Below are 12715 nucleotides of genomic sequence, written 5' to 3' on the forward strand. Positions count from 1 at the left end.
TAACAAAATGGAGCCCTGATGGCATGGGATGTAAGGTGCGTTGGCCTTTCACAGAGACCACTGCATTTTTGGCAAACTTGAGGGAATCGTCATTCCAATGTTCCCATTTAAAAGATTCCGGGGTTTGCCAAAATTGAAACTGTAGAGCGTTAGACCACAAACTTGCAGGCCCGGGTTCTGACTATTCCAGTTGGGTCGTCGTATCTTCCGCTGTGTCACACTGGGTAGCCACGTGATTCCCTATTGTCAGATGTGTACACGCCTTGGAGACGGTTTGTGGCGGATTATCTCTGTCCATTTCAAGGCCCAAAGTTTTAACAGGAGCGGTTGGTGTGATACCGCTTTTATTTTCCGACCACTCTCTGCCCAGAATCTCGGGGAAAGGGTAGATTTCACAGTACCACCACCTGTAATGCCCTCATGGAGTTTTCATAAATGAGACAGCCCGATACCCCAGCATTTCACCATGAATACAGGTCAGACTGGTCTTCCCCGTAAACCACTGTCGCGGTAACACATAACGGCAACCCACAATGGAAATGTTGCTGCCAGCGTCTATTAGTGTGGTAACCCTGTGCCCATTGACCATCACCACTCCTGTCCAAAGAACAGATAAGGGGTTAGTGATAGCACAGTGCTTTTCACTTCTAGCCCAGCCTCAGTCCTTTGGCTCGCTGAGTTGCGCACAATTGGGGATGCTGGTATGCCCGGCCTGCCAACACTTGAAACAGCGTGGGGTGGACGTGCGCTATGGGGGCTATGTATCACAGTGGGAAGGCTCTCACTGGGTGATGTGTCCTTGTCGGGTTTGGTACACTGACTTTTCTGTACGTTCGGTCAGCACTGCCTCTCTATGCCTTTCCAGGGTTTCTAATACGGTGTCCTTATGTTTATATGCCTGTCTATGGACCGGCTGGGCGAGAAAATCAGGGAGGTCTTTCAGTAGCAGATCGCAGGCCATCTGTTCCACGACCTGTTTGAAATCCTTAATATCTGGCCATAGCCAGTGCCCCTCTTTACCCCATGGTTCGTATCTTTGGGGTCTGGATGGCATCTCAGGGTCGAAACACCATTCATGGTACAACCTCTCCTGCTGGTCCACAGAAGTTGTCATAATTAGCATCTGGAGGTCATAATAAGTCCTTTGCACCTCCCCTTCAGGAACAGTGCCAATGTGTTTGCCCACTTCTCAGGCTCCCAGTGGTGCCTGGTGGCCATACACTCAAAAATTAGCAGATGCGACTGCATATCGTTGTTGTCCTGCAATGCCATCAGCATCTGGAATGGAACCCTCGACCGGTCCTGTTGGAGAGCTTCATGTGCTTGTGCCCGTGCCTCATTCTCAATAAGCTGTGTCCTCATCTTGCCCAACTGGACCTTGAGCTCCAATATGTCTGCGGCCATACTAGTAAATACAGACGTCAGGTCCTGCTCTTCTGTCGTCTTCACACAAAGTCCACTGGGGTGGGCTGTGGCTTCTTGTTACCCTGTAGTGAGCCGGTCAGTACAGTTGAGTGCCCCCATGGACTGATTTTAAAGTACCTCAGACTGAATGAGTGTTCCGAAAAGAAGCACATGAATGTGATCCCACGAGTTCCTAAGACCTCCTTTGTGCTGTCGGTCGGCTCCTCGTGAATTCTCATCATCCTCGTAGTTTATTGTACACTTCACCTTCTGGTGGTCCCCGTGATCCCAACATGCTTTAAAAAGTCGGGCTACAGTCCAGTTGAAATAGCAGTGCTGGCAGGTTAGGTGACTGGGTGAAGGGATTGGGTATCAGTCAGGTAATATCTTATATAGCGACTTTCATACAACCCAATAGTCCATCGGGAGAAAAACGCACAAGGATTTGGGTGGGCTTTGCAAACGTTGTCACTCAGACAGTGACTTGGCACTCGCTGGGCTAAAACCCAGGCTTGTGGAGGTGTGAGCTGGCAGCAGCACCCACTAGTGCACTCCCCTGATTGAATATTGTAGTATTTACTTTAATTCTGCATTGCCGTTGTGTCGCAGCGCCACTCCATTCTTCTTCCTCGTTCCCAAAAACGTCCCGTTTTGACAGCTTTCTGTCTCCAGGGTGGCAGGAAATGAATCCACTTATGCTTCCTCCTGCTCTCCCTGCGTCGTTTAATTGCACACTCTTGCTCTTCAACGGCACGCTGAATAAAATCACAGAGTGCTGTAATTCTTCAGATATTCCTGAAAGACATCAATCTTTTCATTAAATCACATCTGTTAGCCGCTACATTTTTTTTTCCCCACCTAATTCTTAGCTGAATACTGTCGGCTCGCTGAAACCGTGCCTGTCTGTACTCAGAGGTGCTTAAAAGATGATAATTGGACTTTAGAGGGGAAAAGCAAAATGACAGAAATGTGTTGTGATAAGCAGATTAGCGCCGTCAGCTCTTTGGAGACGTTGATGAATGGCTTAACAGTGGCACTCCCCGCAGTACAGACCCCCTCATTACGGGGCACACAGAAGAGGAGAAGCCGTCCATTATGAGTGAATTGGCTGTGGAGGCAGGGTGCCCAGCTGGCACAGGGCTGCCAAGTGTGGAATGGGCGTTGAGCTAATACACCACAGGGGGAACATCCAAAAGCGATCTCAATCAGTTATTATCTCATAGAGCGACTCTATCTATCTATCTATCTATCTATCTATCTATCTATCTATCTATCTATCTATCTATTAATTATATAGTGCCTTTCACATCTATCTATCTATCTATTAATTATATAGTGCCTTTCACATCTATCTATCTATCTTATATAGTGCCTTTCACATCTATCTATCTATTAATTATATAGTGCCTTTCACATCTATCTATCTATCTATATCTATATCTATCTATCTATTAATTATATAGTGCCTTTCACATCTATCTATCTATCTATCTATTATATAGTGCCTTTCACATCTATCTATCTATCTATTAATTATATAGTGCCTTTCACATCTATCTATCTATCTATCTTTTATAGTGCCTTTCACATCTATCTATCTATCTATCTATCTATCTATCTATCTATTAATTATATAGTGCCTTTCACATCTATCTATCTATCTTATATAGTGCCTTTCACATCTATCTATCTATCTATCTATCTATTAATTATATAGTGCCTTTCACATCTATCTATCTATCTATCTATCTATCTATCTATCTATCTATCTATCTATCTATCTATCTATATCTATCTATCTATTAATTATATAGAGCCTTTCACATCTATCTATCTATCTATCTATCTATCTATCTATCTATTATATAGTGCCTTTCACATCTATCTATCTATCTATCTATCTTTTATAGTGCCTTTCACATCTATCTATCTATCTATCTATCTATCTATCTATCTATCCTATATAGTGCCTTTCACATCTATCTATCTATCTATCTATCTATCTATTATATAGTGCCTTTCACATCTATCTATCTATCTATCTATCTATCTATCTATCCTATATAGTGCCTTTCACATCTATCTATCTATCTATCTATCTATCTATTATATAGTGCCTTTCATATCTATCTATCTATCCTATATAGTGCCTTTGACATCTATCTATCTATCTATCTATCTATCTATCTATCTATCTATCTATCTATCTATCTATCTATCTATCAATTAGATGTGTGCCTTGATGTGTGGAGTACAAGACACAGGAGGTTCTGCTCAAGTTTTATAACACACTGGTGAGGCCTCATCTGGAGTATTGGGTGTAGTTTTGGTCTCCAGGATACAAAAAGAACATAGCAGCACTAGAGAAAGTCCAGAGAAGAGCGACTAGGCTGAGTCCAGGGCTACAGGGGATGAGTTATGAGGAAAGATTAAAAGAGCTGAGCCTGAAGGAGATGAAGAGGAGACCTGATTGAAGTGTTTAAAATTATGAAGGGAATTAGTGCAGTGGATCAAGATGGTGACTTTAAAATGAGTTCATCAAGAGCATGGGGACAGAATTGGAAACTTGTGAAGGGGAAATTTCACACAAACATTAGAAAGTTTTTCTTTACACAAAGAACGATAGACGCTTGGAATAAGGTGACCAAGTCGTGTGGCAGACAGTAAGAATTTAGGGACTTTCAAAACGTGACTTGATGTTCTTGTGGAAGAAATAAGTGGACAGGACTGGCGAGCTTTGTTGAGCTGAATGGCCTGTTCTCGTCTAGAGAGTGTTCTAATGCAGCGTTTCTCAACCTTTAAGTATTTGCGACCCGAGTTTTCATAACAGTTTTAATCGTGTCCCCGTAACGTTTTTTTGAAAGGAGCCCACTAATACCAATTTGTTCTTTTTTAATTAATGATACATCGTAGATGCATATTTTATTATACCTACTTAACTTTATATTTATATTTATTTTTCTAGTATCAGAATGTAGTTTAAGATAATTTGTTTTGGTTTCAATACATGTATTTTTCATATTTTCGATTCTTGTTTTCTTTTTTTCACATCTTCGCGCCCCCCCCCTTTAAGTTACTCCGCGCCCCCCTAGGGGGGCCCGCCCCACAGTTTGAGAACCTCTGTTCTAATGTAATTCCTGAGGTTCTGAAGTTCAAGGAGTCTGTATTTATGTTTGGTTCCCATGTGTCTTAACCAGTGTTAAACATGATTCTCATTCTCCCACGTTGCTGTTTCTTTTTCCTTATGGCTGCCATTGTTCTGGTTTGCTATGTCCTCGATGGGGCTGGGCGGTCTCATGGCCTGGAACCCCTGCAGATTTTGTTTGTTTTTTCTGTCCTCCCTGGCCATCGGACCTTACTTTTATTCTGTGTTCATAAGTTGGGTCTTGAAACCCGAAAAACTGATCATAAAATCAGACCCCGACTTATACGTCTGTTCAAAAATACGACACTTAAAATTTTTTTTTTTACAACTTCTTGTCTCCTGCAATCTCGCATCAGTTTCTCATGCGCATCGAATTTTGTTGCAGCAGCGCAGTTACCAATTTATACCGACCGACCGACATTATAGTACACTGGAAATTTTATGGCAAATCAACTCCTGACTTATCCGCAGGAGATCTTATCCACGAGTATATACAGTAATTTTATTCTTATATTTTGTCTTTTTTTTCTCCCTCCTGTAAAGCAGTTTGAGTTGAATCACTTGTATGAAAATCTGCTTTATAGATAAATATTGTTGTTGTTGGTGTTGTTATGCCGTTTGTAGTCTTGTCATCCAGGAATATGTGACGACATAAAGGTTGGTGTCTGATAGTTCCTGGTTGTCTAAGATTTGGATTCACAAAATGAACAGTGTTCATGTCTTTCTTATTAGTTTCTGAGATACTGGTTACAGCAACATTTTCTACCCCATGACTACTTATTTTTCTCGTTTTCGGCTCCCAACTTGCGCTTTGTTCTTTGATCATGATACTGGCTACACCTCCCGATGTTTATTTATTTCATTTTAGTCTTCCCAGTTACATGCCCTGTTTGCATTCTGATCTGTCTGTGCCATCTCCTGTTTCCATTCTGTCTCTCTGAAAACTGCTGTCACCCTGTAAGACAAGTAACGGCAATGAGGAAGACGAAGTGTAAATAAAAACAACAAAATTGCAACGGCGTAAGTTCCTTCTGGAAAGCTCCTCTTTGTGAATGAAGAAATGAAACATTCAATGAAACACAGATTGGTTTCCAAGCAGACGTACAAAGAAATGTCTCATGTTGTTCATGGAGGAACCCTCTCCATGCCTTCTGTATGCCACCTGGAGTTGCTGACCATTTGTCTTTATCTTCCGCATGACAGCTAGAGTGACACTGTCTTTTAAAGTCACAGTCGCCCTATGTGTATTTGGTTCTTCACTCCTCCCTTTCTCTCTCTTTTCAGTGGCGCCCTTTTCTACCTGGTCTGAAGTTTGAAGTCATTGATTCCTCGTATGTCTCACTCTACACAGGTAAGTACAATGTAGCCATCATCTTAAAATGACAGGGGACTTTATTGTACAAAACAGTGTGTTTGCTTGTTTGGATACTTGTGTCTAAGGCAGTCATCATTTTGGGCTCAGCAGACCACCAGACTTAATGCAAAGCATGTAACGTGTGGCTGCGGGGTACCTTCTGCTCACCTGTTCAAGTTATTATCAAACGGGTGAGTGTCTCTAGGGTTAGTGTAAGTAAATGGGGCGAGTCAGGACAGAAGGAGAGACTGAATGTACAACCCCGATTACATAATCAAAAATGGGGGAAGTATGGAAAATGCTCATAAAGTCAAATAGGAGTGACCTGAAAATTGTATACCCTTGAAAACACTACAACAACACATTATTTGATATTTTACCTTATTTATTAATTGTTATTTTTAAAATATGCACTCATGTCAGATCTGATAACTGGCAACATGCACCTACAAAATTGGGACAGTCGATTGTTTCCCATTTTTTTTAATATCACTTATTAAGTATTTAGTAACTGAAGACACAAGTCAGTTAATTTTACCAAATGGAATCTCTTTAGCTGCTCAATTGTACATTGTTAAGACTTTAGGGACTTTCAAAACTCGACTTGATGTTCTTGTGGAAGAAATAAGTGGACAGGACTGGCGAGCTTTATTGAGCTGAATGGCCTGTTCTCGTCTAGAGAGTGTTCTAATGTCATCGTTGCCATATTTTGTACTTATTCGCCACACATGTCAGGACTGCCAATCTCATACCCGCACTCTGCTTATGCAGTCATGAACTTGTAAGCTGGGAAGAATGTGCTTTTGGTGTTGTACTGCCGGAAAATGCAGGGACATCCCTGGAGAAGGTGGCGTCTAGACGGCAGCATATATTGCTCTAAAATTTCCTACATTAACTGAGCCCCCACAGATGCCATGGGCATTGGCACAGCCCCATACTATGACAGACACTGGCTTTTGGACCTGACCAACAGCTTGGATGGTCTTTTTCATTTTTGGCCCAGAGAACTCAATGGCTGTTTTTTTTTTCTTTGTTTTTGTTCCCAAAAAAATGTCGGCCACAAAACCCGATGTCACTGTGCTACTTTCAATCTCACTTGAGACTGAGCCCAGAGAAGTCGGCTGCCCTTCTGGACAGTGTTAACACTAGAATTACCAAAGCTTACGAAAAAACTTGTAAACCTGGCCCACCTTAAATCCACTTGCACCTCTCTGTCAGCGTCTTTTGTCTTTTAAATGTGTCGATAAGCCCAAGCAGCAAGCAGCCTGCTGTCCCTACCTCCCACCACCACAGAAACAGCAAAAACCTCACCCAACTCAAGCCTTTTTTATCAGGGAGTCGGGTATCTATCTATCTATCTATCTATCTATCTATCTATCTATCTATCTATCTATCTATCTATCTATCTATTATATAGTGCCTTTTACTCTATCTATCTATCTGTCTGTCTGTTATATAGTGCCTTTTACTCTATCTATCTGTCTGTCTGTCTGTCTGTCATATAGTGCCTTTTACTCTATCTATCTATCTATTATATAGTGCCTTTTACTCTATCTATCTATCTATCTATCTATGTACTATGCTGCTGTGGGGGGCTTGGGAAAAGCGCCCCCCGGGAAATAAACCGTGTGTGCTGCAGAGACTTGTCTGTAGAGTCTGTCTGTGTCACGGATGGGCAGCTAGTGCGCCCCCTGGTGGTCACATTGTTAAGTTTTTAAGTTATTCCTTCGTGCCCCATACCTTCCATCATAAAACGATGGGAGCAAGATATATATATATTTTTTTAATGTATACAAAGCAGTTAACTTTAGAACATAACTTCAAATAGCAAATACATATACAGTGATCCCTCCTCGATCGTGGGGGTTGCGTTCCAGAACCCCCCGCGAAAGATGAAAATCCGCAAAGTAAAAACCATATGTTTATTTTTATATATTTTAAGCCCTTATAAACTCTCCCACACTCTTATAAACATTTCCCGCACAGTTATACAGCATAAACCCTTTATATTCTCTTAGATATTAGGTAAGATTCATTGAAATTATGTATGTAAACACACTGTTTATATACTACGCACAAACATATGTATCGTATATCATTGAGGAGTTTTATTTAATATGTAATACAGTTTTAAACACATTGTAATAATACATATTTTAACAAAAGTAATTTTATATTTACCGTATATACAGTAATGCACTCGTTTTACTTACTTACCCAGTTATATTAGATATATTATGATTATTCCTTTAGTATTAGTATCGTATTTCTAAAATACAAACACTGCAGTCATGCGCCATTTGCATTCTGGTAATGTTTACATTCTCAGCTGATTTCGGTTGGTAACACCGCCATTTGTTGCCAGTTGTAAAATGGTACAGTTCATTCTGAAAATAATTTATTACTGGTACTAGTCATTTAACCCGTTACAATAACGGGCGCTAGAACAGTAGTGCATAAACATTAGTAGGAACAGTCTATATTAAATGGCAAGGGTCTTTTACCTCATTCTTTTTGTTGGTCGTATTTTTCTTTCTTTCAGCCTTTCTTTCGTTGATGTTTACTTGCTGAGCTGACCGTTCTTCGTGGGCTGCCGCCGTGTATTGTGTGTCTTTAATTTTCTGTGACAGTAATACTGTCTTGTACGGCTCTATTCAATAAGAGCGCGCACAAAAAGACGAACTTCAAAAGGGCGACCTCAATTGAGCGCGGCGAATAAAGGTGTTCGTAGATAATTTAGTTCAAATGGCTCTGGAATATGTGAAGAGCAACAGGTGCAGATCTTTATTTACGCGCGCCTTTATTCGCTGCGCCCAATTGAGGTCGCCCTTTTGAGGCTCGCCTTTTTACCATCTTGTACATCCGCTGGCTTGTACGTCCGTAATATACCTTTAATTTTCTCTGGCGGTAATACAGGTGTGCGCATCGGTAATATGCCTTTAATCTCCTCTGACAGTAATACTGGCTTGTATGTGGCTGGAATATGAGTCACTGTATTGTGTATCTTTAATTTCCTCTCGCAGTAATACTGGTTTGTATTTCCGTAAAACGCTTGTAACTTTCTGTGACAGTAATATCGCGCATCGCACCGTGCCCCGCGCATGCGCACTTCACCAGAAGACACCCACACACGGACACCTGGACGCACACAGGGATTTTATTAAAGAGGGTTATTATTATTATTATTATTATTAAGAAAATTTTAGTTTATTGATTAGGTAATATAAAAATAAATGAAAATCTACAACATGTAAATATAAATAAAACTTAAATGTTATTTTAAAGATATCGAGCGTCTCCGATGTCACATATGTTATAGCCATTACGATAGGCAGGCCACTAGCAATAAATACGTACAATGCAAGAAAAATTGTATAAAATGTGTGTGCAGTTACACTAAATGTACGTACATGTACTAAGTACGTAGAAAATTAGTTATGGGTACTCACCAACAGCGAAACACGATGATGCTGAATGAGCGAGACGAGATGCTGGCTAACGCAAAACGGAATCGAATGCTGCTCTCCGTCGCTGAGCCAATCAGCACCCAGGAACTTAACCGCGTGCTCTGATTGGGTAGCTTCTCAGCCATCCGCCAATAGCGTCCCTTGTATGAAATCAACTGGGCAAACCAACTGAGGAAGCATGTACCAGAAATAAAAAGACCCATTGTCCGCAGAAATATGCGAACCAATGAAAAATCAGCGATATATATTTAGATATGCTTACATATAAAATCCATGATAGAGTGAAGCCGCGAAAGTCGAAGCGCGATATAGCGAGGGATTACTGCATACCACGTTGTGAAGAAATAAATGTGACTTCAAAAACACCAACACGTATCCTTTAAGGGGATACTGGACCCCCTATGTGTGGATTACAAGTGCTGTCTCTCTGAAGGGTTCTCGGCCCACCTACCAGAGATGGCACCTTCCCCACAGGGCATTCACAACAGGGTTCTCTCTCGGCTTCTGTTTAAATTTCTTTTTTTTTGTTTGTTATTACTAGTCACATTACCTGTTGAATAGAATTATTTTTAAAATATTTGCTATTTCTTGCCTTACGTATACCTTCAGTTTCCACTTGCATCTGAACCTCTCTTGACCGACACTCCATCTGTTGAGAGTGTTCCTGATGTGCAGTCAGTAGCCATATGGAAAACTACACTAAGGATTTTAAATGGCCACGGTGCTAAATTAGTACATGTGACCATTTAGAATTTTATGGTATCCAGTAAGTAGTATACTGTATGTTCTCTATTTGTCACACCCTTTCTCTATAGCACATGGTTTATTTCTTGCAAGATTATGGCAACTTTCTTAGAAAAACTCACACACGAAATCTATAAGACATATAAAGGGTGTCCCAAAATTCACGCAATATTTGAATTTGGCGCCATTTGTGCGGTAAAGTGTTGCCAACGAAAAAAAAAGACAGCATGACAGCTCACAGTTCAGGGTTATTAAAAATGGAGCGCTACACGAAAGAACAACGCGTTTTTATTGTTGAGCAATATTTTAAAAATCTATATTACTAAACCACAGTTAATTTATGCAGAGCGGACGCACCGAGGTGCAAGCGCACTGCGACGCGGCACCCGAGAGTCAAACGCAGTGGCTTCCCAGAGTCAGTAGGTGGCGCCCAAACAACATGGATAAAAACAATGAACGAAGGCGCCCACACAAAGAAACCGCTTTAGTTCAAATGGAGTTATTGAATTAAATGGAAACTTTACCATGCCTACGACCTGTGAACTAAACCTGAGGTAAAGCGTGCACGCCAGTTTGTACAGCCACCCGGACGCGACCGCCCACACCACCGCATATACGACGACACAGCCATAATAACAGAAGCGCGTTGAAATGAACTATCCCAGGACGCACCCACCCTCTATGATATTTCATCATGCAGCGGCTTCCCACCGAGGCGCATACGTGGCGCCCAAACAACACAACCTGTACACTGCACTTGCTCTAATCCACTGTGCCAGTAATATAGATCACATAACAGTCACAGACTCAAACCCAGCGGCTTCCCCGACTCAGTGGCTGGCACACGAACACCACAACCTGTAAACTAAACTTGCTGTGCTCCACTCTGCCAGCCGTCGGTGTCAGCAAAGGCAACGGAATCACGTCTCCACAAAACGAGACCGCTTTACTACAGATATGCTTATGTAATTAAATGACATTTCCTCAGACGCACCCACCCTCCATGATATGTCATCCATCCAAATATCGAACGGAACAGAAACTGATTGCTATTCTTGGATTTCCGATTCGCTAGCGAATCGCGGGCTTACTTGTTATTATTATAAAATAAAGTCATATTGGACTTTTATCTGGTGTCTGGAGTCTTGAACAAGGGTTCTAGGGAGCGATAGCGCCCTCTATCTGTTACAGTGGATTGGCAAATAATCGAGAATCCATTGAATCATCACAGAGGGACTTGGAGAGCAGACAGGCTTGGGCAAATTGGTGGCAGATGAAATTTAATGTCAGTAAATGTAGGAAGTCAAATTGTGAGGTTTGATAATACAATGGGCAGTCGGAAAATTGAGAGTACACCTTATGAGAAGGACTTAGGAGTCATGGTGGACTCTAAGCTATCAACTTCCAGACAGTGTTCAGACGACATTAAGAAGGCTCACAGAATGTCAGGTTATATAGCGCGTTGATGTGTGGAGTACAAGTCCCAGGAGGTTCTGCTCAAGCTTTATAACACACTGGTGAGGCCTCATCTGGAGTACTGGGTGCAGTTTGGGTCTCCAGGCTACAAAAAGGACTTCGCAGCGGAGAAGTAGTGTGTTAAAGAGGTTATGAAAAAGTAAAGGAAACATTTTAAAAATAACGTAACATGATTGTCAATGTAATTGTGTTGTCATTGTTATGAGTGTTGCTGTCATATATATATAAATACATATACACATATATTATATATATATATATATACACATTATATAATAATAATAAATAATAATTCATTACATTTATATATATATATACACACATATATATATGCACATATTTATATATATATAATATATGCGTGTATATATATATATATATAATATATATACACGTGGTGCCTCGCATAAAGAACGCCTCGCACAGCGAACGCTGCACACAACGAACTTCATTTCATGATTCATACAACGAACTTCGTTTCACACAACGAAGTCGCCCGAGCTTCCACGACTGCTTCGCCCGAGCTTCCACGATCGCTGCCGATGTATTGCATCCTTCCGCGCAGGCACTGCAGGCAGTCGTTAGTCACTGCGCTTAACTTAAGCACGTATCGCGGCAATCTTTTTTCATTACGAATTAAATCACGCACGTATCACGGCAGTCGTCCTTTTAAGTTAAACTCAATATTTTTTTTATATCATGGCTTCTAAAAAAAGCAGGAAGGTGATTTCTGTTGAAATGAAACAGGAAATAATTAGAAGGAGTGAATGTGGGGTAAAACAGTGTGACCTCGTCAAAGAGTTTGGCCTCAGCAAGACCACCATTTTCATCATTTTGACAAATAAGGATGCAATCAAATCAGCCAAAGTAGCCAAAGGAGTATCAAAACTATTTCATGAAAAACATAGGTCTTCAATCCACGAGGAAATGGAGAGGCTATTAGCAATTTGGATTAAGGACAGGCAGGTGAAAGGTGACGTAACAACCCAAGATATTATCTGTCACAAAGCCAAGAGAATTTATGACGATCTAAAGAAAAACGTCCCTGGAAGTAGCAGCAATCAAGATAATGAAGAAGAATTCAAAGCCAGCAGGGGGTGGTTTTTTAGATTTAAGAAAAGGTGT

The 12715-nt window shown here is 41.0% G+C and overlaps 1 protein-coding gene across 1 annotated transcript in view; it reads left to right on the forward strand.

Annotated features, from left to right (window-relative positions):
• Nucleotides 1-12715, forward strand: part of b4galnt4a (beta-1,4-N-acetyl-galactosaminyl transferase 4a) — a 717903-nt gene that overhangs the window by 557314 nt on the left and 147874 nt on the right. Inside the window, 1 exon segment of the mRNA XM_051923408.1 lies at nt 5834-5900. Coding sequence (XP_051779368.1) covers nt 5834-5900 — 67 coding nt within the window.

The sequence above is a fragment of the Erpetoichthys calabaricus genome, chromosome 2 (genome assembly GCF_900747795.2).
Source record: "Erpetoichthys calabaricus chromosome 2, fErpCal1.3, whole genome shotgun sequence".
Taxonomy (NCBI): domain Eukaryota; kingdom Metazoa; phylum Chordata; class Cladistia; order Polypteriformes; family Polypteridae; genus Erpetoichthys; species Erpetoichthys calabaricus.